This window comes from Camarhynchus parvulus, chromosome 25 (genome assembly GCF_901933205.1).
Source record: "Camarhynchus parvulus chromosome 25, STF_HiC, whole genome shotgun sequence".
Classification (NCBI taxonomy): Eukaryota; Metazoa; Chordata; class Aves; order Passeriformes; family Thraupidae; genus Camarhynchus; species Camarhynchus parvulus.
Window position 1 is genome coordinate 2,289,759 of NC_044595.1, and position 24,994 is coordinate 2,314,752.

General features: G+C 65.4%; 3 protein-coding genes across 4 annotated transcripts; all 3 read right to left on the reverse strand.

Moving 5' to 3' along the window:
- Positions 1-217: 217 nt before the first annotated feature.
- SLC50A1 (solute carrier family 50 member 1) lies at positions 218-2,969 on the reverse strand. Its single transcript, XM_030965365.1, has 6 exons — positions 2,838-2,969; positions 1,869-1,946; positions 1,640-1,763; positions 1,408-1,566; positions 1,223-1,342; positions 218-619 (listed from the first exon to the last, which is right to left on the reverse strand). The coding sequence occupies exons 1-6, from the start codon at positions 2,900-2,902 to the stop codon at positions 518-520; spliced, it is 648 nt and encodes a 215-aa protein (XP_030821225.1). The 5' UTR covers positions 2,903-2,969; the 3' UTR covers positions 218-517.
- A 1,611-nt stretch (positions 2,970-4,580) lies between these two features.
- Positions 4,581-7,864, reverse strand: EFNA1 (ephrin A1). Its single transcript, XM_030965357.1, has 5 exons — positions 7,734-7,864; positions 6,240-6,535; positions 6,076-6,141; positions 5,768-5,818; positions 4,581-5,473 (listed from the first exon to the last, which is right to left on the reverse strand). Exons 1-5 carry the CDS (start codon positions 7,832-7,834, stop codon positions 5,355-5,357), a joined length of 633 nt encoding a protein of 210 aa, XP_030821217.1. The 5' UTR covers positions 7,835-7,864; the 3' UTR covers positions 4,581-5,354.
- A 4,318-nt stretch (positions 7,865-12,182) lies between these two features.
- Positions 12,183-23,093, reverse strand: EFNA3 (ephrin A3). Of its 2 annotated transcripts, XM_030965448.1 has the most exons (5): positions 22,900-23,093; positions 15,768-16,057; positions 13,213-13,278; positions 12,998-13,075; positions 12,183-12,855 (listed from the first exon to the last, which is right to left on the reverse strand). In XM_030965448.1, the coding sequence occupies exons 1-5, from the start codon at positions 23,010-23,012 to the stop codon at positions 12,734-12,736; spliced, it is 669 nt and encodes a 222-aa protein (XP_030821308.1). In that variant the 5' UTR covers positions 23,013-23,093; the 3' UTR covers positions 12,183-12,733. The 2 variants fall into 2 exon arrangements, with proteins under 2 accessions (XP_030821308.1, XP_030821310.1); XM_030965450.1 differs by lacking the exon at positions 12,998-13,075.
- Positions 23,094-24,994: the final 1,901 nt, after the last annotated feature.

Here is a 24,994-nt window from a genome sequence, read left to right on the forward strand (position 1 = left end):
CTGACTTCCCTGGGGTCCCCTCATGGCCCCAACATCAGGGCTGATGCCTACCGAGGGTTTGCCAGAGCCCAGGGTGTGTCAGAATGAGCCCCCCCCAAAAAGCAGCCCCTGTATGGCCACAAGCACCCCCCTGGCTGGCCACAAGGAGCTCCCAAAGCAGCTGTAGGGCCAAGAGCTGCACCATCCTCTGCAGCAGGTACAAGAAGCAGGCGCTGGGAAGTCTCTGATTTATTCAAAAGGCACTTGAATCCATACAAAAGTGACACCTGCACCCCTGGAAGCCACTCAGAAGCCCTGCCCCTCCAAATCCTGCTGCCAGGCAGGGCCATAGGCATGGAAAACTCCCACCCTGGGGTTTGAGGGGCTTGTGGTGCCCCAAAGGATTCGCTGAGAGCTCCAGGGCCTTCGCTGAAGGATGCAGGGCAGGAGGTCCTTCCTGGTGTCCCACTGGGAGTGGCCAAGGGGACAGCGCTGGGGCCAGCCCAGGGCAGAGTTGGGGTGCCCCTGAGGGCACCTCTCAGGCAGGCAGGGGGCTGTAGAGCTTGTCCTGCTCTGGTCTGTACCGCTGGAAGAGCCAGAACCGCACGAGGCTGGTGACGATCCCTGGCACGTTGGGGACCTGCGGGAGGACATGGGGGGACAGTGGGTGTACCCCTCCCCCTGTGGTGCCAGGGGAGGTTTATTGGCCCCACCCCAGCTAATTAATTAAAATCAATGGTCATCATGCTTGGCTGGGTGACACAGGCAGTGCTGAACGGGGCCAGTGCCAAGGCAAGTGCTCAGCTGAGCCATGAGAGGGGAATGGGGTGGGATGGGATGGGATGGGATGGGATGGGATGGGATGGGATGGCAGTGAGGTGGGGATGGGGAAGGATAGGATGGGATGGGATGGCAATGGGATGGGCATGGGAATGGGGAATAGGCTGGGATGGGATAGAGTGGAATGGGATGGCAATGGGGTGGGGTGGGGATGGGATAGGATGGGATGGGATAGGGGTGAAATGGGGATGGAGTGGGGTGAGATGGGAATGGGATGGGGTGAGATGGGGCGGGAGGGGGACAGAACGGAATGGGATGGGATGGAGAAGGGTGGAATGCAGATGAAGCAGGGGTGGGATGGGGATGGGACTGCGCGGGATGCGATGGAGTAGGATGGGATGGGATACAACGAGATGGGATAAGATGGGATGGCACCCCTCAGCATTCCACCACCCCAACCCACTGTGATGTAGGGATCATGGAGCTGCAGGCCATAGAGTGTCCAGCTGCTGGAGGCCACGAGGGTGGTGACGGTCAGGGGAAAGGACAGGCACCGCGTCGACTTGCTCCGGATAACCTTGGCCTGCAGGAGCAAACGTCAGGCAGGGCCCGGGCTGGCAAGCCCCAGCTCTGCCAAGCCCCACACACCAGGTCAGCCAGCGGTGAGAGGTACATGCTGATGGTGAAGACGCTGCAGAAGAGCCCCAGGTGTGTCAGGCGTGTCCCTGTGTCAACGAGGATGGTGAAGTAGCCACAGCCAGTGACCACCACAGCCAGGAGCAGCAGGACCTGAAGCAGCACGGGGCGCTGGGAGGGACAGCAGGGGGATGTCAGGGTGAGGATCCCCCATCCTCCCCATCACCCCAGGCCCCTGCCCCACCTTGGCAGGGCTGTAGTAGAGATACACCAGGATGTAGAGGGTCTGCAGAGCTGCCCCGATGGCGTTCACGGTGATCACTGTCCCGTCCCCCTTCAGGCAGCCATAGCCCAGCCAGCTCAGGTTGCTGCAGGGGATAGGGCACAGGCACTTGGCTGCAGCCTGGGGGATCCCCCCTGGCCCTCAAATCTGTATGACCCCCCCCCCTCCCCAGGACCCAACCCTGCTGTACTTGGCATCAGTGGTGAGGAAGGGCAGGAACTGGATGTTCTCCACACTTTTGGTTGCCAACATCTGGCGCAGGTCAGACCTGGGGAGGGCGGAGGGCAGCGTCCTTCTGGGTGCCTGGCAGTGCTGAGGTGGGGGAGGCTCCAGTCTCTGCAGCCAGCAGGCACTGCACCCCCCACTCCTCCCCCTGCACCCCAAAACTCAGCACCACCCCCAATCCCTCTGCACCAGCCATCCATGGCCCACAGCACCCCTAAACTGGCCCTGGTGCCCTCCCCACTGCACCCCTATGGCCCTCACCGCACCCCCAAACTGGGCCTGATGCCTTCCCCATTGGACACCTATGGCCCCCATTGCACCCCCAAACTGGCCCCCATTACACCCCCCTACTGCCCTCCCCACTGCACCCCCAAACTGGCCCTAACACCGTCCCTATTTTACCCCCAAATGTCCCTCCATGGCCCCCACTGCAGCCCCCAAAATGCCTCTGGTGCCCTCACTATTGCACCCTCAGCTCTCCCACCAGGCCCCACAGTGCACCCCAAAACCAATCCTGCTGTCCTCATTGCACCCTCATCCCCTATGGCCCCACTGCACCCCCAAGGCCTCCCCTGCACCCCAAACCCACCCTGGGGTCCTCATTGCACCCTCATCCCCCATGGGCCCCTCTGCACCCACAAACCCCCCTCCCCCAGGCCCCCCCTGCACCCCAAAGCCAGCCTGGGGTGCTCATTGCACCCCCAAGGCCTTCCCTGCGCCCCAAAGCCAGCCTGGGGTGCTCATTGCACCCCCAAGGCCTTCCCTGCGCCCCAAAGCCAGCCTGGGGTGCTCATTGCACCCCCAAGGCCTTCCCTGCACCCCAAAGCCAGCCTGGGGTCCCCCGGCACCCCCGGCCCTCAGCGAGCCCCGAGCTGGCCCCGGCGCGCTCCCCACCGCCCCCGCCCCGCCCGGGGCGGCCCCGCCGATCGCTCACAGGCCGGTGGCGAACATGGCGAGCGTGGCGGCCAGGCAGAGGCCGGCGAGCACCGACAGGACCATGCCGGAGCCCGGGGAGCGCGGCGGGGCCGGTGCTGCCCGCGGCGGGGCCGCTGCTGCCCGCGGCCGAGCGGAGCGGGGCGGAGCAGGACGCACTACCGGGGAGGAGCGGCGGGGATCCGGCTCCGAGCGGGGGGAGCAGCGCCGGCTGCAGCGGCGGGAGCGCCCCGCAGGCACCGCGAGGGCACCGGGGCCGGTCTGTGGGGGAGCACCCCCACTTCAGGTTTGGGGTCCCTTGGCATCCCCAGGGTCAACGCCACGGTGCAGACTGCACAGCCTGGGGGTCTTACAGCCCTGTGAGCGCAGCTCCCCACTCCCGCCTCCTGCAGGAGTCACATATCCCTGTGACAGCGATTCCCCAGGATCCTGCATCCCTGGGATCCACAATTCCCCAGGATCCACATTTCCCTGTGACCCCACTGTCCCACGGTGCTCCCACACATCCTGGGGGTCACACATCCCTGTGACAACTCCCTAGGATCCTGCATCCCTGGGACCCACATTTCCCTGTGACCCCAGAGTGCCCCCACACATCCTGGGGGTCACACATCCCTGTGACAACTCCCCAGGATCCTGCATCCCTGGGATCCACATTTCCCTGTGACCCCAGAGTGCCCCCACACATCCTGGGGGTCACACGTCCCTGTGACAACTCCCCAGGATCCTGCATCCCTGGGATCCACATTTCCCTGTGACCCCAGAGTGCCCCCACACATCCTGGGGGTCACACATCCCTGTGACAACTCCCCAGGATCCTGCATCCCTGGGATCCACATTTCCCTGTGACCCCAGAGTGCCCCCACACATCCTGGGGGTCACACGTCCCTGTGACAACTCCCCAGGATCCTGCATCCCTGGGATCCACACTTCCCCTGTGACCCCATTGTCTCAGGGTGCCCCCACACATCCTGGGGGTCACTCATCCTTGGGACAATTCCCCAGAATCCCCCTGCATCCCTGGGATCCACATTTCCCTGTGACCCCACTATCCCAGGGTTCCCCTCATACATCCTGGGGGTCACTCATCCCTGTGTCCCCTCTCCATGACCCTCCATCTCTAGGGTCCCCCACATTCGGGTGTCATGTATCCCTGTGCCCCAAAACCTCACCTCTCCAGGATCCTCACTCCCTGCAGTTCCCAGTTCCAGGGCCCCCAAACCGCTGCGATCCCAGCTCCCTGCACCCACAGTGTCTCACTCTCAGGGGTCCCAAATCCCTGTGATCCCAGCTCCCTGCATTTCCCAATTCCAAGGCCCCCAAATCCCTGTGATCCCAGCTCCCTGCACCCACAGTGTCCCACCCTCAGGGACCCCAAAATCTCTGCGATCCCAGCTCCCTGCATTTCCCAATTCCAAGGCCCCCAAATCCCTGTGATCCCAGCTCCCTGCAGTCCCCAATTCCAAGGCCCCCAAATCCCTGTGATCCCAGCTCCCTGCACCCACAGTGTCACCCCTCAGGGGTCCCACATCCCTGGGGTCACCCCGTGGGGGTCCCTGGGGTGCAGCCAGGCCGTGTCCCCTGCCCAGCCCCCTCCTCACCAGCAGCGGGATTTATCCCATCCCCGGGGCCTGTCACATTCCAATGGGGTTTGTCCCGGGACAAACCCCTGCCCCCCACCTGGAAGCTCACTGCAGTGCAGGGGGAGGGGTCCCTACCCTCAGGGGAGGCTTTTGTGTCACCAGATAAAGCCGGGGACAGTGCCAGCCACTGTGGCACTTGGCCACTTAACAGCCCCGTGCAAACACCAGCCAATTAATTAATTAACCAGCCCAACCCCCCACGGGGGCCAGGAGAGCCTTGGCCCAGGGCGGTGGGGGAGGTCTCAGGAGCTCGGCATGGTTTTGGTTATTTATTCCCGACAATGGTATAAAAAGTCCCGTGTTAGAAAGCTGTACAAAGGGGGTGCTGGGGGCTCCCTCCGACACCCAGCGGAGGGGAGGGATGGGGAAGGGCCAGGGGATGAAGGAAGGGGTAGGGGTGCAGCACAGGGAGGAGTGGGGTGTTTCTCATAACCCCTCTCCCCTGGCTGCAGGGCATCTCCAGCCTGTCTGTGCTCCCTGGCCACTGACACTGGGGTCACCTGGCCACCCCCATGTCCCCGCCTGCAGGACACATTCCAGTTCCAGCCCACCACGGGGAAAGCCCCGAGGGTGTAGGGCGAGCTCAGCTGCGGGGCAGGGGTGCCAGCCCCCTGCCCCTCTCCAGTCTGGGGCACCTCAGCCCCTCCAGCTCCAGGCTCCCGCTCGGCCTCTGGCTGCCAGGAGCATCCTGGAAGGGCCAGGGAAGCCTGAAAGCTCCAGCTGCTCCGATGGCTTTGGGCCCTCCAGCCCCATAATACTGACAAATCCTTGCCTTGCCCAGATGTGCGCAGGGCAGGGCACGCGGGGCAGATGTGCGGGGACCACGGGGGTCCCCAATGGCCACAGCCTCGGTGGGTCCGGGCACGAGGGGCACCTCAGAGCCCCTGTGGCACCAGGAGGGGCAGGAGGAGGCTGATAAAGGTGAAGGGGCGGCTGCTGCTGCGCATGGCCGAGTTCTGCCCCACGCTCCTCAGCACGTGTGCAGCTGCATCGTCTGTGGGGGGAAAAGAGAGGAGCCATCAGCAACCAGCAGCCCCAAAAGACAAGCTGTACCCCAAAAGACAAGCTGTACCCCAAACCAGCAGCACATCACCCCTGCAGAGGGTTGCCACCAGCTTTGGTACCTCAGCCAGCTCCAGAGCCCCCCAAGAGGGGCAGACGAGCCCCAGTGCGCCCAGCAAACCCCTGGGTGGCTGTGTTTAGGCCAGTGCCCCCACAGGCTCAGCCTGGTGCCCCCAAGAACACCCTGCCATCCCAGAAGGGAACCCACCCTCAGCCCCCAACCCACCTGCCTGGATCCTCCCCTTCTGCGTCGAGGCCGGGGCAGGCGGTGCCGGAGCTGCGGAGCAAAGACGGGGTCACGGAGGGAAAGGCAGCACCCCAACCTCCCCAAAATCCCCAAATCCCGTTTCACTGTGGGCTGTCCCCCCCCTCCCCGCCCCCACCAACACCTTCCCGGCCAAGCTGCGCGTGCCCACACCCCGGGCTGGCCAGGGGCCACGGCCAGGCCGTGACTCAGCGCAGCCAAGGCCACGCTGGGAAGGAGGGGACGCGGCTGGGGGGGGCCCTGAGGGGGTGGTGATGTGTGATACTCACTGCCTTTGCCTGTCACCGTCACCTTCAGCTTCAGGCAGGCTTCGCCGTGGTGGTGGATGGGTTTGGCTGGGAAGGGAGATGCAGGTTAGGAAGGGATGGGGGCGAGCCCGATGGGGAATCCCTGCAGCACCTCGGAGCCCCCCCCGCAGCCCCCCAGCACTCACAGATGTAGTAGTAGCTGTGTCCCTCCCTGAACTCCTTGCCCAGCGTGAAGGGAGTGAAGCGTTGGAACTTCTCTGAGAACTTCTCGGGGCCGTGCAGGGCGCTGGGCTTGTCGCACTCCCAGCGGATCTGCTCCTTGGAGCGGGGCTTGCAGGCCTGGTACTCCTCCAGCTCCACCAGGTAGAGCGTGTAGCGCTCCATGGCCCGGGGGTCCACGCTGCCCTCCTCGTAGTGAGGGCAGATAATGTCCAGGTAATCATTGAGACGAACCTCCACCGTGTAGTCACTCCACAGAAACCTGTGGCAGGAGGGGGCGGCACGGGGGTCAGAGCTGGGTTAGGGGCTTTACTTGCACCCCCAAATCCCCCATACCCAGGGGGCCAGCAGCCTGGCCACGGCAGCGCTGCCTGGGGGCACCTTTGGGTCCACCCTTCCCTGTGCTGAGTCTTGCAGCACCTGGAATAGCTTCCAAAGGGCAGCGCCCCCTTCACTCTCCCTCCGGCTGGGCCCCCCGGCAGTGAGAGGTGAGCGCACCCCAATTCCCAGCGCTCCCCAAGGGCCGCGGAGCAGGGAGGGGAGCAGCTGGGACGCGCAGCCTGCCCGCACCCTGCCCGGCCCAGCGCTGCCGGAGCAGGAGGCGTCGCGGCTCTCGCTGTGGGGCAGCCAGCCCGGCTCCAGCTGCGCCCCACACCCCAGCCGGGGGGGGGGCACGCCGGGGCCCCACCTCGCCGGCTGTGGTGGCCTGGAGAGGGCACAGCCACCCACGGGGGCACCGCAAAAACCTGCGGGGGGGACACAGAGGGCACAGCCCTACAATCTGGGGGAGTCCTACACCCGTGGGGGGCACGGTCTGGGCAGGGGAGAACCCCACAAGTTGGGGAGGGGCCAGGAAAGGAGGGGAAGCCCCACATCTCCCCACGGGTGCCTGAGTGTGAGGCACCCCCACAGCCTGGGGGTCTGGAGAGTGAGGGGGTCTCCCCGAAAGCCAAGGGGGACACTCCTAAAGCCTGAGAGCGCTCATGCCCTGGGGAAGCACCTCTACAACCAGGGGGGAGTCACGGCTGCGGCCGGGGGGGACCCCTGGAACCTGCAGGGCCGTAGCTCCAGATGGGGTCACCCCGCAGCCCCGGCGGCCCGTGAGCGGGGGGCCCCGGTCCAGGTCTACCCCCCCGCACATCCTGCCCCGTGTTTGTCAACACGGTCCCCGGGGCCGGCGCCGGGGCTGGCGCCGCGCCCCCCCCGCGGGAAGGAAGCGGCCCCTTCGCACGGCCCTGGGAACGGAAAGGCCCCCCCGGGCGCACCTGGAGCGGCCCCGCCGCCCCCCGCACGGCCCCGCAGCGAGCCCCGCAGCGGCCCCGCCGCCTCGACCCGCACAAAGGCCGCCGGGGAGCGGAGCGGCGCCGCCCCCGCGCCTTCGGGGCCGCCGGTACCGGGCTCGGTGCGCGTTTGCGGTGGGGGGGGGGGGTTGGTCCCGGTGGGAAGCGGGGGTCACTCACCGGGGGTTGGAGCTGTTCCAGAACACCGTGTGCCGCTCGGCCGCCGCTGCCCAGCACAGCCCCAGCCCCAGCAGGGCCAGGGGCACCCCCGGCTGCCCCATCGCTCCGCGGGTGCTGCGCTCCACGGGCGGCCCCTCGCCCGCCCCCGCCTTATGTACGGCCCCGCCGCCGCTCCGCCCTCGCCGCCGCCGCCCCGCGCTCGCACAACAACACACGGGACGAGACGGGGAGGGGGGGGGGACACACACACACGCACGACACACCCCCCACCGGTATCGATCAAGGGGACAGAAATCACGGAACCATCCCCACACCGAGAGCAGCACCGGCGGGGGGACACACACTCCGGGACACCGGGAGCGGCAGCAGGCAGGGGGATACAAACCCTCCCTACCGAGACGGGCGCTAACCGGGACACAAACAGAACACACCCCAGCACCGGGACCGGGCCAGGGGACACAAACCCCCGTCCCCCCACCGGGAACGGCACCGGGAAGGGGACACAGCGCCCTGACAGTGACCAGCGCCCTCCCCGCACACAACACCGCGCTCCAGGTCCACCCCACCTCCGCGCACACCCCATCCCCCCACACGGGACCTGCACGGTGCAGGGCCACCCCCCAAAAAGTGACCCACACCGGGCAGGGGCTCCACACACACACTGGGGACTGTGGGTGCAGGATGGGGGCTGTGGGTGCAGGATGGGGCTGTGGGTGCAGGATGGGGGCTGTGGGTGCAGGACGCGGGGGCTGTGGGTGCACACTGGGGGCTGTGCATGCAGGATGAGGCTGTGGGTGCAGGATGGGGGGCTGTGGGTGCAGACTGGGGGGCTGTGTGTGCAGGATGGGGCTGTGGGTGCAGGATGGGGCTGTGGGTGCAGGATGGGGCTGTGGGTGCACAATGGGGGGCTGTGGGTGCAGGATGGGGCTGTGGGTGCAGGACAGGGCTGTGGGTGCACAATGGGGGCTGTGGGTGCAGGATGGGGCTGTGGGTGCAGGACAGGGTTCTGTAGGTACAGAGCCGGGGTCTGTAGGTACACAATGGGGGTCTGTATGTGCAGAGTTGGGGTCTATAGGTGCAGGACAGGGGTCTGTAGGTACAGAGCCGGGGTCTGTAGGTACACAATGGGGGTCTGTAGGTGCAGCACAGGAGTCTGTATGTGCAGAGTTGGGGTCTGCAGGTGCAGAGTTGGGGTCTGTAGGTGCAGCACAGGGGTCTGTAGGTGCACAATGGGGGGCTGTAGGTGCAGCACAGGGGTCTGCAGGCGCAGAGCAGGGGTGGGCACCGCGGGCACGCTGCCACTGGCTGGCAGGAGCGCGGTGCCGCGCTGTCGGCTCCCATTTGCTCTGACACGGATCCATCCGTGTCCCGGCCGGCGCGCGACGCTCCGCCGCGTGTTGTGAAGCGATAACTCAGCCGCATTTGCAAAACAACTTTCCTCTTGTTTATTCCATAATGATCCATTGATTGTGGGTAATGTTGCATGCCCTGCGCCGCAGCGGGCGCGCTGCGCTCCCCTGGCACGCGCACGGGGCTCCGGCAGGCGCCGGCACCGCAACCTGAGAGCGGCTGTGCCTCCAAATCCTCCGGGCCCAGGCCGTGGGGCTGGGTGCCCCACATCCCCCCACACCTCAGCCTCTCTCTCTCCCCACCCCCTTGCTCCCAGGGAGGCTGCTTTGCTCTCATCCTCCCTGCTTGTGGCCAGGCCTGACATCATCCATAATGACAGTGCCAGGCCTCTGTTCCCGGGATGCCGGCGCTGCCGTGGCTTGTACAGGGGAGGACTCCTGGGAACACGGCTGGGAGGCCACGTGCAGGCCACGGGGATGGGTGCAGCACCGATCCCGTGGTCCTGGCATCACCCTGGTACTGCCCCCTCCACGTCAGGGACAGACTCTGCCTGGGGAAACCAAGGCAGGGAGCACTGGCAAGGGAGGGCTGGGCAGCCCCTGGTGGTTGAGCCTTGTGCTGGGCCTGCCTGGGTATAATGAGCCTCCTGGGGCACCATGCTGGATCCATCCTGTGGCACTGGGATGTGGCACCCAACCCTGCTGGCCAAGGGGCTCCCCTGTCTCATCTGCCATGGCCCCAGCCCTGGAGCAGGGCCACCAGGTCACAGCGAAGTGGCTGGGAGTGGGGCTGGGTGGACACAGCGAGACCCAGTGTCACCACCAGAGCACTGGTGGAGGAGCAGGAATGGAAAGACAAGCCCATGTCCTCTGCTGGGGACAGTCTGAGACAAAAACTGAGGCTAGAGGTGCCCCATTGCCTCTTTTAGGACCCAACAGTGGGGCACAGGGTGGGCAGCGCCCTGGGTAGGGCGGGTACCCACCTGCAGCAGCACTGGGGGTGCCAGTGGTGGTGTGCACATGGTGCACATGGTCACGGCCACGCACCTGGGAGCAGGTGACAATGGGCTGGGATTGGTGCCCGCGATGGAGGGACAAAGGTGAAGCCGTCTCAGGCTGTAAACATCGCTGCTGCTCCGTGTGGGGCAGGTAGGCTTGGCCACAGGCCGCCGAACTCGTGACAGTGTTTGTGGTTTGTTGGCTGGGGACACCCGGGAGTGCCCCGGCCCCTGGCTGGGCTGACGTCACCCTGCCAGGCTAGGGGAGGAAGAGGAGCCGTCCAGTTTGTGGCCGGGAGCGAAGGCCGCGGTGACGCAGTGCCAGCTGCGTGCAGCCTGGCAGGTAGGCATGGCAGGTAGGCATGGCCTGGTGCCAGGCTGGAGGGGGCAGAGCCGCAGCCCCAGGGCTGTCCAGCCATGCCAGGACCTCGTGCCTTTGGCCACAGAGCCCTGACTGGGCAGGGGAGCTGCCCCGAGGTGAGGCAGGGCCTTGTGCCACACCTGGCACACATCCCCCTGCCTGGATCTGCTGCCCAGGCTGTGAGACCCCAAAGTACCCAAGGGGCACCCAAACCTCAGCACTGGGGTCCCAACCATGGCCCCCCACTCGACTTGGGGCAGCTGGGCTTGGGAATCTCCTCTACCAGTGCCCCAGAAGACTCTTGGTGGGTCTGGGCTGTCCCGCTGTGCTCATCCCTAGGGCATGGAGCACACCTGAGCCAGGTGCCCACCGAGCCATGGGTGGTGCCATGCATGCACAAGAAGCGGTGCCAGGGTCGAGGCAAATGGCAGGAGGGATCCTGCAGGCAGCGCTCTCTGTGCCAGGGCAGTGACTGTGGCTCTCACACCCCCGCAGGGCACTGGCCACCCAAGCTGTGCCAGGCTCACTGTGCCACGTGCCACCAGCATGGCACCGCACTGGCACTGGTGCTTTGGCCAGCCCCTGGCAATCAGCACCTGGCCGGACACGGCCCTTGGCAGTGGCAGCGGTGCTGCCCCACCCACCCCGTGCCCGCCCTGCCCTGGGCCACCAGAGAGCTGCGGGTGGCACCTGGGCACCCCGGGAGGGGGCCTGGGGCAGGGAGCTCAGCCCCATGCGGGCCAGGCCTGCCGGAGCGCGGCGGGGACGTGGCGAACCCGGCGCCTGCTGGGAGAGCTGCCAGGACCCGTCGGACGGGTTCGTCGGCTCTTCCCGCACCCGGACAAGCCCGGGCCGGCGGGACACCCAGCCACCGCCCAGCAGCGCCTGCTGGGTGGGGGAGAGTGGCTGCCCTGCTCTGTGGGGCTGGGAGAACCCCCCTCCCCAGGAATCCACACCTCGCAGCCCCTCATCCCTTTGGGGAGAGTTGCTGCCCCCTCCCTGGGGACACTGAGCCCCCCCAGCCCCACAGAGCGCAGGGTCAGGAGCCCACGAGTGCCCCACTGTGTCTGTGGGGGCTGTGGGGGTCTGGGTACCCCAGCAACACCCCCTTTAGATGCGATCGCACCCCAGGTACAATCCAGCCCCCACATCCCCTTGGCTGGAGGCGCTGGGGAGGGGGGGGAGCTGAGGGCGTCCCCCAGCCCGCAGGAGCCGCCAGCGTGTGCCAGATCCCCCCGGAACAGGCAGGAGCCGGCATGCCCGGCACAGCCAGACGCGCCGCAGGGGCGATGCCGCAGTTCCCATGGCGTTGCCAGCGCCCCGTGTCTGCTCGCTCCGTGCAGCTGCTGAGGATGGCAGGGAAGGATCGCCTGCTCCCAAACGCCACCCCAGCACCCCCGGGCCCGCGTGCCACGGGCCCCCCGCGCTGCCCTTACCTTCAATCGCTCCTGCTGTCCGCGCCACATCCCTGTGGGAAGCACCGCGTCCCTGCCGGCGCTGGGGGGGTCGATGGGGAGCAGAGCCAGCGGTGGGAAGTGCCCTGCATCCCCCTGCCAGCGGTACCGAGCCTGGTGTGCCTGGCAAGGTGGGTGGCACAGTGGAGATCAGCCCTCTCCTGAACGCCTGTCCGAGCCGGAGCCCCCCTGGGACCCCTCCGAGGGCTGGAAATGCTGCACGCCACCGTGACAGGGATCCCTTTTTTTATCCTTTTATTATTTTTTTTTTAATAGACTAAGAGCAGAATATGAAAATCACCAGCCAAAGCACTTGAAAAAAAGATCGAGAATGTTTTTTTTTTGTTTTGTTTTTGTTTTGTTTTTCCCCAAAAAGTGTCTGTGCGTTTGCATAGGTCGGGTCTTCACGGAAGACGAGGAAAATCCAACACGTTCGACTATGTACAAGCCAGCCCGGGGCCGGCACCGCTGCCTATGGTACAGTATAGATAGAATATCTCTGTAGTCGCTCTCTGTACAGTATGTATAGATCTATATGGGTATGTACAGACTGCCCGGCCCCGGGGGTCCCTGCTCTCATCGGGCTCGGCGCTGCCCCCCAGGCACGGAGCAGCCATGGCGGGGAGGCTGCGGGCAGGACCCCGCGCTGCCCGGGAGGAGCCGCATCCCTGCGGAGGTGCCAGTCCGGCCGGATCGGTGCGTGCCGGGATCCCCGCCTCTCTGCGGGCAGGGCTGGTGGGCTCGCCGTGTTTCCCCGCTGGCTCTCACGAGGGGCAGCAGATGGAGGGGGCCGCGCTCGGCAGAGCGGCGCTGGCCGGGCCCCCGCGGGCACCGGGAGCTACGAGGCCAAAAGCGTCATGAGGAAGAGCGCGGCGGCCACGGCCAGGGGCAAGTGTTCCCGCTTGGGGCTGGTGCCGCTGATGCTCTTCTCCAGCTTGGGCATCTCCGGGTTGAAGTTTTCTGTGGGGCGGAGAGGGAAGGAGAGGATGAGGAGGGCAGCAGGGCGGCTCTGAACCCCCACCCCGTGGCTGGGGCTGCCCCAGGGGCGGCGGCGGGGAGCGGGGCCGCGGCGCTGCGGGGCCGGGGGCTGTGCCTGACTCACCCAGGTCCTCGATCTTCACCTCGGGCCGCAGGGTGAACTGGGGCAGGGTGGGCGCCAGCTTCTCCCCGGAGTGCGACGCTGTGGAGGGAGAGAGGGGACGGGGGTCACGCTGCCTGCCCCGCACCGCAGCCCCCGCATGCAGCCACCCCCTCAGGAGGGACGGGGCACCCACGGGCCAGCCTCGCCGCCCCCGGGACGGGCACGGGGGTACTTACTGGAGGCGCAGCAGACAAACACCTTCATCTTCAGGCAGGCCCGGCGGTGGTTGTGCGTCGGCGTGGCTGCAAGGAGAGAACGTGCTGAGAGGGGCTCCATGGCAGGGATCCCAACCCCAGGCACCCCGGGGCTGGGTGGGTGTTGACAGAGAGGGGGCTGGTACTGCCCAGGGGTGTGCTCCGGGCTGGGGGAATGCAGCAGCACCCCAAATCCTGCACCAATGCCCTGCACCAGCGCCCCAAATCCTGCACGGATGCCCTGCACCAGCACCCCAAATCCTGCACCAATTCCCTGCACCGGCACCCCAGGCCTGAATAATCAGTTCTAGCATCCCAGCCCAGCACCAGTATCAGGCACCAACACTGCAATCCTGCAGCAGCAGCCCCTGAACCCTGATCCTGCAGCAGCATCCTGCATCCTCCATCATCATCCCCTGGCACACTCATCCACACCCTCAACCTTCTTCCCATCTTTTCCCACAACCCTATTTGTTCTTTGCATCATGTAACCCCCCCCATCCCTTTACTCCTTCAACTCCTCCCAGAGCTCAAGGTTCCCACTCTTCGTGGGGAAACAGCTGCCCAATTTTGGGAGTGCAGGTGAATCAGTCAAGGGGGATGGCAGACAGACCCAACTGAGATGGGACTGAGGGGACCCAGCTGAAGTGAGACCTGGGGTTTGGGGCTGTTTGGGGGTCCTGTCCTGGCGCCCCATGTACACATGTAGTAGCATTCACACGCGTAGTAGCACTCACACGCGTAGTAGCACTCACACATGTAGCAGCACTCACATGTAGTAACACACATGTAGCAGTACTCACACATGTAGTAGCACTCACATGTAGCAGCACTCACATGTAGTAACACACATGTAGCAGTACTCACACATGTAGTAGCACACATGTAGCAGCACTCACACAATGTAGTAACTCACACATGCAGTAGTACTCACATATGTAGTACTCTCACACATGTAGCAGCACTCACACACGTAGCAGCACTCACACACGTAGTACTCCTTACAATGTAGCAGCACACACACGTAGCAGCACACACACATGTAGTAACTCACACATGTAGCAGCACTCACACGTAGTAACTCACACATGTAGTAGCACTCACACACGTAGTACTCCTTACACATGTAGTAACTCACACACGTAGTAGCACTCACACATGTAGTGTACTCACACATGCAGTAACACACACGTAGCAGCACTCACACATGTAGTAACACACATGCAGTAACACACATGTAGCAGCACTCACACATGTAGTACTCCTCACACACGTAGTAACTCACACACGTAGTACTCCTCACACACGTAGTAACTCACACACGTAGTACTCCTCACACATGTAGCAGCATTCACACATGTAGTACTCCTCACACACGTAGTACTCCTCACACATGTAGCAGCATTCACACACGTAGTACTCCTCACACATGTAGCAGCACTCACACATGTAGTACTCCTCACACACGTAGTACTCCTCACACATGTAGTACTCCTCACACATGTAGCAGCATTCACACATGTAGTACTCCTCACACATGCAGTACTCCTCACACATGTAGTAACTCACACACGTAGTAGCACTCACACATGTAGCAGTACTCACACATGTAGTAGCACACATGTAGCAGCACTCGCACAATGTAGTAACTCACACATGCAGTAGTACTCACATATGTAGTACTCTCACACATGTAGCAGCACTCACACACGTAGCAGCACTCACACACGTAGTACTCCTTACAATGTAGCAGCACACACACGTAGCAGCACACACACATGTAGTAACTCACACATGTAGCAGCACATACACATGTAGTAACTCACACATGCAGTAGCACTCACATGTAGCAGCACTCACACGTAGTAACTCACACATGTAGTAGCACTCACACACGTAGTACTCCTTACACATGTAGTAACTCACACACGTAGTAGCACTCACACATGTAGTGTACTCACACATGCAGTAACACACACGTAGCAGCACTCACACATGTAGTAACACACATGTAGCAGCACTCACACATGTAGTACTCCTCACACACGTAGTAACTCACACACGTAGTACTCCTCACACACGTAGTAACTCACACACGTAGTACTCCTCACACATGTAGCAGCATTCACACATGTACTACTCCTCACACACGTAGTACTCCTCACACATGTAGCAGCATTCACACACGTAGTACTCCTCACACATGTAGCAGCACTCACACATGTAGTACTCCTCACACACGTAGTACTCCTCACACACGTAGTACTCCTCACACATGTAGCAGCATTCACACATGTAGTACTCCTCACACATGTAGTACTCCTCACACATGTAGTAACTCACACACGTAGTAGCACTCACACATGTAGTGTACTCACACATGCAGTAACACACACGTAGCAGCACTCACACATGTAGTACTCCTCACACACGTAGTAACTCACACACGTAGTACTCCTCACACATGTAGCAGCATTCACACATGTAGTACTCCTCACACATGTAGTACTCCTCACACATGTAGCAGCATTACTCACATATGTAGTAGTACTCCTGGCCCGCACGGAACTCGTAGCCCAGCGAGAAGGCGCTGTAGCGCTGGAACTTCTCCGAGAACTTGATGGGGCTGTGGGGCGCGTGGGGCCGGTTGCACTCCCAGCGCTTGAAGCCCTGGCTGGTGTTGCAGGTGCGGTAGCCCTCCGCGTTCACCATGTAGAGCACGTACTGCTCCAGCCGGTGCTCGGGCACCGAGGCGTTGTAGTGAGGGCAGTAGATGTCCAGGTAGTCATTGACGTTCACCTGCACCGTGTAGCCCTCCCGCCGCAGGCTGCAAGGGAGAGAAGGATGGGAGGTCAGCGTTGAGGAGGCCCTGCACTGCCCCAAAAAGGGTTCTCAAGGGGAGCCAGAGGCTGGGTGAGCTTGCAGTGAACCCTGGGAGCAGCGGTGGCCCCTGTGTGAAGCCCATGACACAGTGGGACCCCTGCACAGCCTGAGCCTCACGAGTGGAGCAGAATCCCCGTTCTGGAGGGCACGGGTGGACCTGGGGAGGGGACAGGCGCTGCTGGGGACAGGTGTCAAGCCACATGCACAGGCGCGATGGGCAAGAGCACAGGTATATGAGAAAGCCTCAAAGGGGAGACGATGCACAGACACGCCCAGAAGGGCAGCAGGGTCCCACAGGCATCAGGTTCTCCACGGGACAGCCCGTGGGTGTGAGGAGGACCCCGGAATTCCTTGGAATTCCCCGGCATTCCCCATTTCCAGCAGCCTGGAGCCGACCCACCGCTGCCGCCCACCACGGCCCCGGCACGCGCCGCAGCTCGGAGCCAGGATTTCTCACCCTGCTCCGGCTAATCCCGTTAGTTCGTTAATGCCGTAAAGGGTGGCCCTGGGGGAGCCTCATTTACATTGATTAGGAGCAGCAATCCCCTCAGATCCACTCAGGAGAGGCTCCGCTGGCTCCTAATCCGCGCCCGACGGAAATCCCGGCCGCGGTAATCCTCGCCGCCGCGCTGACCCGCTGCTCCTGCCAATTAATTACCGCCCGCCGCTGGCTCGGCACCGGACCCTGACCGGAGCCGCATCCCGCGGGACACGGACAGCAGCATCCCGGCCCGCGTGGCCCCTGTGAAGCTCCAGCTCCCGGCGCATCGCTCCGGATCACCCTTTCCCCACCTCTCAGGGCAAACCCCACCCCGTGCGCCCCCAAAGCAACACTCGGGGTTCCCTTGGCCGTGGGTGGCGGGTTCGCCGCCCCTCCCGGAGCTCAGCGGCTCGCTGGGTCTCTCTCCCCGGCAGGGCTGGGCAGGCAGCGGGCAGGGCTGCGCGTGCAGACGCCCCACCCTGCACCATCGCCCCCGGCGCTGTTTGAGGAGCCCCGGCGCTCCGCCAGCGCCCGCGGCACCGGAGCCGAGCTCGGAGACGGAGACAGAACCGTAGCGGGACGCGGTGTCGGGAGGCAAAGAGGGGGGACAAGAAGCGCCGCCTCCGGCATTGGGGGGCGACAGGGGGGAAGCTGATGGCAGAACTCATCACTCGTGGGACAGGGAGCGCAGCCCCACGCGGCCCCTCCCTCGCTGCGCAGCCGCTATTCCGCAGCCCATCCCGGCACCCGCCGGCAACTGCTCCGCTGGGAAGGTGCTGAGGCAGCCACCCTTGCTGAGCGGGCGCCGGGACCTTTCATCTTCCCCCTTTGATGTGGTGGGAAGGGGGGCGGGGGGAGAAAAAGGCTTGTTATTAAAGAAATGGCCCCAAGGAGAAAATCGCAATTAACTCCACGCGGGACGCAGAGCTGGGACGCCGGCGTACCCCAATAGCAGCTGCCCTACACCGGGGCGGGCACCTGCAGCTGGGGCTCCCCACAGCTGTGCCATGGGATGGAGGGACTAGGAGAAATGTCACAAGTGACACTCGGTCACGGGGTGCTGGGGAGAGGTAACCCCCCCATTCCCCTGGCGCACCCAGTGCTGAGGCACAGCCCCCCGGGAGCCCAGGCTGGGGCTCGTTAAGGCACAGCTCATTAAGAAGTGTGGCTGCTGATAAACAGCCTCACTAACGAGGCACCGAAGTGTCCCCTGGGCTGGGGGACAGCAGCACCCATGGCAGGGTGCAGGAGCCCCAGCTGGTGTGGCAAGGGGCCCATGGGAGTGACACCCACGGGCATTGCCAGGAGCCCACAGGCATCACCAAAAGCTGGGAGGAGCTGGGGAATGGCCCTATATGGGGAGAGCCACAGGGCCACCACAGCCCGAGGCACATCCAGGTGACCCCAGCAGCAGCTTTGGTCACAACGCTGTGTCCCTGCCATGCTTGGCTCCTCCTGCACAGTCACTGCAGAGCAGCAACTCTAGATACCCCCAAATCCCTCAGTGCAACGGCCCAAGTGCTCCAAGATCTGCTGACAGCATCATCCAGGGAGCCCGTGGGCCTTGGTTTGGGGTGGAAGGGCAGGAAGAGACACTCTGAGAGAGGGACCCTGCCTCTTTTCTCACCAGCACCCATCCCAGAGCAGGCACGGGCTGGTCCCTGCCAGCTCCACAGATACCAGGAAGCACCAGCAACCTGGGCTGGGATGGACCCTCCACATCCCAGACTCTGGCAGCCATGGCACGGCCGGTGGGGACGGTGGGCTCTGGCAGTGCCCGAAGGGTTAAGTGCGGGAGGAGAACGGGCAGCATCACTTCTGCACGACTGCGTTTGTAGAGCAGGGCTTGGCCAGGCGGTGGTACCTTCCAGCAGCCTGTCATGCTGGGCAGATGGATGTCCCCTGGCAGCACCGGCCCCGGGCTCGCTGCCCACCGGCCCCGCACCGGAGGGACGCTGGTGGCACCCCGGTGGCACCCCGGTGGCTACCTGGCACGCCGCAGGCACCGGTGAGCCGGGCGGCCGCTCCGCTCCGCTCCCATCTGCTGCCATAAATCCGGGCTGCGTGCCGCACGCTGGCTCCCACACTGCCGGGGAGCGCCTGGTGCACTGCAGCACGCCCTGGCAGCGGTGGCACGGCGGGACCGGACCCCCGTCGGGACCCCCACCCTACAGAGTCTCATTCCCATGGTGCTGGAGAGGCCTGGAGGGCAGCAGGGCCGGAGCCGGGCTCAGCACCCCGCATCGGTGGTGCCAGCAGTGAGGAGCAGGGCAGTGTGGTGTGTCCTCCATGTGGTGCCCCCCAGCACTGGACAGCCCCCAGCACAGCCAGGCTCTTTGTTCGGCTCCAGTAGCTTCGTCCTTTTGGCGCATCCGGGGCCCATCCATCACCCGGGGAACAAAAAAGTGCCATTGATTTACGAGTCCCCTTCCCCTCACCCCGCACCACAGCGAGAGGCAAAGGCGCATCGACCGCTGCGGCCGCTCCATCCCACCGGACGGAAGGACAGACAGACCACCCGCCTGTCCATCCTCCCGCACCCACCGCGGGGGAGCCGGGGGGGGCTCAGCGCAGCCCTCCCCACGCAGGCAGCGCTGCACAGTCACGGCGCCCAGACGGCCACGCACACGCGCGCTGGCTCGGCAGACAGCGCCTGCGACGCAGCCCACGCACACGGGTGGCACCGAGCCACAGCACAGCCCCCCCGGCCTCGCCTGGCGCAGCCGCAAGGCGCGGGCGCTACCGGCACACGGTGTCCCCGGGGCCACCTCCCTCCGAGGGGGGAGAGGCGAGGGCAGATCCGCACGTGGAGGGAGCGGGCAGCACCCGGCGGGACAGGGAGAGCCGTCCCCAAGCTCGCCGGGACTCCAGCAGCACCCTACAGGTGCCCCTCGTCGCTATTGACGGCCATACAATCCCTGTAATCCCGGCTAAAGCCGGCACCTTCCCGCGTTGCTAACAAGATCAATGAGGTTTCTAATTGGGTTTTAATTAAACCATCAATCTGCAACCGGTGACTCAATTACCAGCCCGGGCAGGAGCAGGTGGCCCCGGCCCTGTTGCACCCCGACACAGCGGCCGCTTCTCCCACGGGAACGCCGCCGGTGCTGCCGGGGCTCGGTGCCGCCCGGCGCCGTGACTCACGGGGCACGGCACAGCTCTGCCCATGGGCACCGCTCCTGCCTGGCATGGCTGCGTGCTTGGGCTCTCTGGGTGCCCAGCCTGGAGGGCAGAGTGTGGGCTGGGGGCTGGCCGAGCCCCCCAGACAGCCTAGGGGGTGTTTTTGTCACTGTCCCTACATTCAGCTCCACAGGTGGGCACGGAACTGCCCAGCACCTCCTGCTGGATGCCCCCAGACCCGCGGGTCCCTCCTAGTGTGGGTGACTCCTCCTCAGCCCTGCAAGTGCCCGTGGATGGGGCGGGGGGCTCTGGCCAGGCACTGCCCTGCTGTTGGGGTTTGGCTGCTGCAGAGGAGCCTGGGCCCCTCCAGACGTGCTCTGCAGGGATGTGGCTCCTCTCTTGTGTGAGATAGTCCCCAGCTCTGCACTGAGGCTTTCCAGAGCCCACTCCAGCCCTCTCCAGGGCCCACTCCAACCCTCTCCAGAGCCCACTCCAGCCCTGCTGCCTGCAACACAGCCTGGGCCAGATAAAAGCCACCCTGAAGAGGTGAGCATAGTGGCAGTGCCTGTGCTGGGGGGAGCTGCACGAGCTGTGAGCCTGCACAAAGTGCCACAACCCCCCTGCACACAGGTGGGCCCTGACCCTCACATCACAGCCAGACACCCTGTGTACCCCTGTGTCACCACAGCCCCCGCTCTGCCCCCTCCATGGCACCCAGTGCCCTCAGTATGAGCATCCTCAGGTCCCAAATCAGTCAGTAGCACAGTGTGGTACACCCCAGCCTGCTCTGGGGTGATTCTTGGGGTGCAGCAGTGTCGGGAGCACCGGCCATGTCTGTGTCCATGAATTGCTGTCCCCATCTTGGCATCTGGGACACACAGCAGGGACAGAGCCTCCGGCATGCCAGGGCCCAGCTTGCCTGGGGACACTCCAGGCACCCCTGACCCTGCTCAATGGGTCACCCCAGGGTCACAGGCCCTGAAAAAGCTGCTGCTGGGTGGACATGGCTGTCCTGCACCTTTGTCCCATGCCACCAGGCCTGTTCCTGGCAGGACTGGGGAGCGGAGGGAGGGATGAGTCAAGGGTCATCCCACAGCCCCAGGGCCTGCTGGCCGCCACCAGGGATGGAATGCACAGCTGGACCAACAACCAGGCCGAGCAGGAGCAGGATTTGAGGATCCCACCTCCACACCTCCCCTGGGCTTTGCCAACACACCCCAAACCCATGGCATGAAGGATGCTCTGCCTGCCTGGGGACCCTCCCTGGCCTCCTGGCACCCCCAACCATTCCTTGCATGGCCAAAGAGGCTGAGCTGCCACCAACTCCCTGCTTTCCAAGGCACCATCGGGCTGCTCCCTGGGCTGCCTCTCATCCTGTCATCCCACTGAGGGCATCAACAGGGGTACCCAGGGTATCATGGCATGAGCCCCAATAAATCTGTGGCCAAGGAGTGGCCACAGCCAGCAACCCCCTCCTCCCCGGAGAGCCCCGCAGGGCCGCGCTGGGCTTGTTTATGGCTCCACTTGCAGCAGGGTTGCCGGGATTTGCAGGCTGCGGCCCAGGGAGCCTAATTCCCCCCATAATTTATCTAATCCAGACACTTTGCCGTGCGGCTATAATTGCATCCGAGCTGCCGCACTGCCTAACAATAAATATCAGCTCCGGAGTCCCTGGGACACGGCTCTGCCGCAGCCGCCCCCACCGCGCCGCCCATGCCCTGAGCTGGACGCCGGCGGCTGCGCCAGACACGCCTGCGCAGGGGGTGCGGGCATCTGGCTGCGACACCCCCGGCTTGGCACAGCCCGGGCACTGCCAGCCCCTCCGCCCTGTCCCTTGAGAGGTGTCGGGGCAGCGGCAGGTCATGGTGGTGATGGGCTGGGGGAGTCACGGAGAGACAAGGGTGAGGCTGGCACAGCTGCCAGTGTTGTGGTGATGCCACGGTGTGGGGATGAGGTTGGGGGTGCAGGGGGTCCGGGCAGAGCAGGGGGGTGCGGGGGGATGCCGAGTGTGGAGGCACCTCGGCATTGTGCTGCGCCTCGGCACGTCGCACACACGCACGATTTATGGGGCCCGAGCTTCCGCCTGGCGACACAATCTCAATGGCAGGGGAGGGGGCTGCCGGGGCTGCTCCCACCCTGCACAAAGGGGTGTAGGATGGGGGGAGAGCCCAGGAGAGCCCCTGCACCGACGGGAGCCAGAGGATGCTCTGGCTGGATGCGTGTCCCCGCCACACCCCTGGGCACTCGCACCAGCGAGGGACCGAGAGGTGGGCGATGGCAGCAGGCGCAGATCCCCGTGGAGGGGTCCGCGGACGCACCACAGGCGCGCAGCCCCCATTTCCCGAGAGGGTCCAGCCCAGCCCGTCCCCATCCACATCGGCTCCCAGCTGTGGGTGCGCCGGCGAGGGCAGGGCAGCCCCGGCGCAGGGTGTGAGGGAGGGGCTGGGCGGCCAAGGCCACCGACCCCCGACTGCTCCGCTCCCGGCGGCCGCTCCCACCCTCCGCTCTCGCCCCCCGCTCTCCCCGCAGCCCCGGAGCCACCGCTGCCGCCCTGGGGGTGCCGCTGCCGCCGGGCAAAGACGGTGGGGGGCGGCAGGCACCTGTCGGGCCCCCCCCGCCTCCGCCGCGCCGCCGGTGCCGCTCCCGCACCCAGACATGCGGGGGGCGCGACTGGCGGGGGGAGCGGGACCCCTGCCCTGCCCGCCCCGGCGCGCCGGGAGATGGATGCCAGGGGGAGCCGGGCTCTCCCCGCTGCCCCCGGTGGGTCAGCGCTGGCGGGGGGCTCTTCCCCGGTGCCCACGACCCCGTCGCGCCCGCACCGGGAGCCGCCGAGCCCCGCCCGGCAGCGCGGCCGCGGGGACACGAACCGGCCGGGCGGCTGCGCCCCTGCCGCCGCAGCCATCCCCGACTGCACGGGCAGGGCGAGGGGCACCGGGGGCACCGGCAGCCGGGCAGCGGCGGCCCCGCCCGCACGAGGGCGCCGCGAGGAGACCGGCACCGGGGGTCCCGCAGTCCCGGTGCCGCCCGCCGCCCCCAGCGCATCCTTCAGCGCGATCCCCGCCGTGTCGCCGCCGCGTCCTTCCCGGCGGCGCCCCCCACCCCGCGCGGCCCCGGGGACACCCCCCAACCCCTCCACCACCCCCCCGCCTCCCGGTGCGGGTCCCGGCGCCCCCGCCCGCACTCACTGCGGGTTGGAGCTGTTCCAGTGCACGGCGTGCCGGTTGCCCAGGGCCCCCGGCGGCCCCCGGCCCGGTAGCAGCAGCAGCAGCGGGAGCAGGGGCAGGAGCCCAGCCGCCATCCTGCCGCCGCCCGAGCCCGCCGCGATCCCGGGGAATGGAGGGAGGGAGAACCGAGCCCGAGCCGCCCGCGCCCCGCGGCCCCGGCGCCCAGCTCCGCCCCCGCGCGCCCGCCGCCGCCGCGCGCCCCCGCGCGCGCTCCCGCCGCCACCCCGGGCCCGCCCCGGCACCGGCTCGGCACCGGCACCAGGCTCGGAGCCGCGGGTCCCCGCGGGTGGAGATACCGGGGCCGGGTCCCGGGAGGACCAGGTGGCACCGGGGTCTCGCCAGGACCCCCATGAGCGGGGGTGTTACCTGTGTGGGGTCCTGCTGCCATCGGCGTCTCGCTGGGACCCCCGCGGGTGCTCCCACACCTTGGTGCACCCCTGCCTGTCCCTGTGGGCTCGGGTGCCGCTGGGATCTCCCTGGCACAGCCACAGCTGCGGGCAGCAGGGCCAGGAGCCCGCGGGATTGGGGTCGCTGTGGCTGGGAGCTCCGGGCCGTGGGGCAGCTGCCCCTGTGGGTCTGTGGGAGCCGTGGGTGCGGGCTCAGGGCCCCAGAGGGTCCTCCCGGTGCTGCTGCCAGTGCCATGGGGGTCACATGCGCTCACAGAGGGGTCTGGCCACCCTGGAGGCACAGGAGTGGGTGGGAGGGAGTGTGCCCATGTGCCAGGACAGCCTGGCTACCGAGGAACGCAGACACAGTGCCAGGCTCTGCTGCCTGCCCTGACCTCCCTCAGGAGCCAGCACTTGGCCCAATGCCCACCCACATGGGCAGGCCCTTGTTCTTCCCACACCCCAAGGGTTCGTGGGGTGGAGGTTCCTGGGGGGAGCCCCGGGGGCTGGGGGGGCTCCCCTGGCTGTGGGGATTGAGCCAAGTGCCAGCTCCCACTGCCCATCCCTTAGCAACTGCCGTGCAGCGCCACCCAGCAGAGCCCAGTGCCAGGCGATCGGCGCCCTGGCACACGTGGGCACGCACGGGCACGCTCGCACCGGCGTGGGCACGCACAGCTCAGCGGGCACGCACAGCTCAGCGGGCATGCACAGCTCAGCGGGCACACTCAGCTCAGGGGGCACACTCAGCAGGCACACATAGCTCAGTAGGCACAGTCAGCTCAGCGGGCACACTCAGCACAATGAGCACGCGCAGCTCAGGGGGCACACACAGTCCAGGGGGCACACTCAGCTCAGTGGGCACACACAGCTCAGCGGGCACACTCAGTGGGCACATACAGCTCACTGGGCACACACAGCTCCATGGGCACACACAGCTCAATGGGCACATGCAACTCACTGGGCACACGCAGCTCAGCGGGCACACAAAGCTCAGGGGGCACACAGCTCACTGGGCACACAGCTCACAGGGCACACTCAGCTCAGTGGGCACACTCAGTGGGCACACACAGCTCAATGGGCACACACAGCTCAGCGGGCACACACAGCTCAGGGGGCACACACAGCTCACTGGGCACACGCAGCTCAGCAGGCACACTCAGTGGGCACACTCAGGGGGCACACTCAGGGGGCACACACAGCTCAGGGGGCACACACACAGCTCAGTGGGCACACTCAGTGGGCACACACAGCTCACTGGGCACGCACAGCACGCCCCCAGCTCCCACGTGAGCCCAGCAGCCCCAGCCCAGCAGCCTGTGCCCCAGCAGTGCCGGCGTCGTGCATCACCTGGAGCTTTGGCAACCTTGAGGAGCTCGTGAATGAAACCAGGAGGTTCCCAAACCGTGGCTGGGCTTGCTGAGCCGGCCCGAGCTGCTCCTGCCAGGAGCTATCTCGCTGGCGTGGTGAGCGTGGCTAGGGTGGTGCTGTGCCAAATGTCATGTTCCCATGTCCCCAGCGGGCCTGGTGACTCTCAGGTGCCCTGGTGCTGTCTTGGGGGGTCTCCTGGCTCCCCAGAGTTTTATGAGGAGCTCTGTGTGCAAGGAGAGCCACCCCATTTGTCCTCAGGGTCCCTTAGGCCGTGTGGATGCTGCCTCAGGCCATGGAGTGGG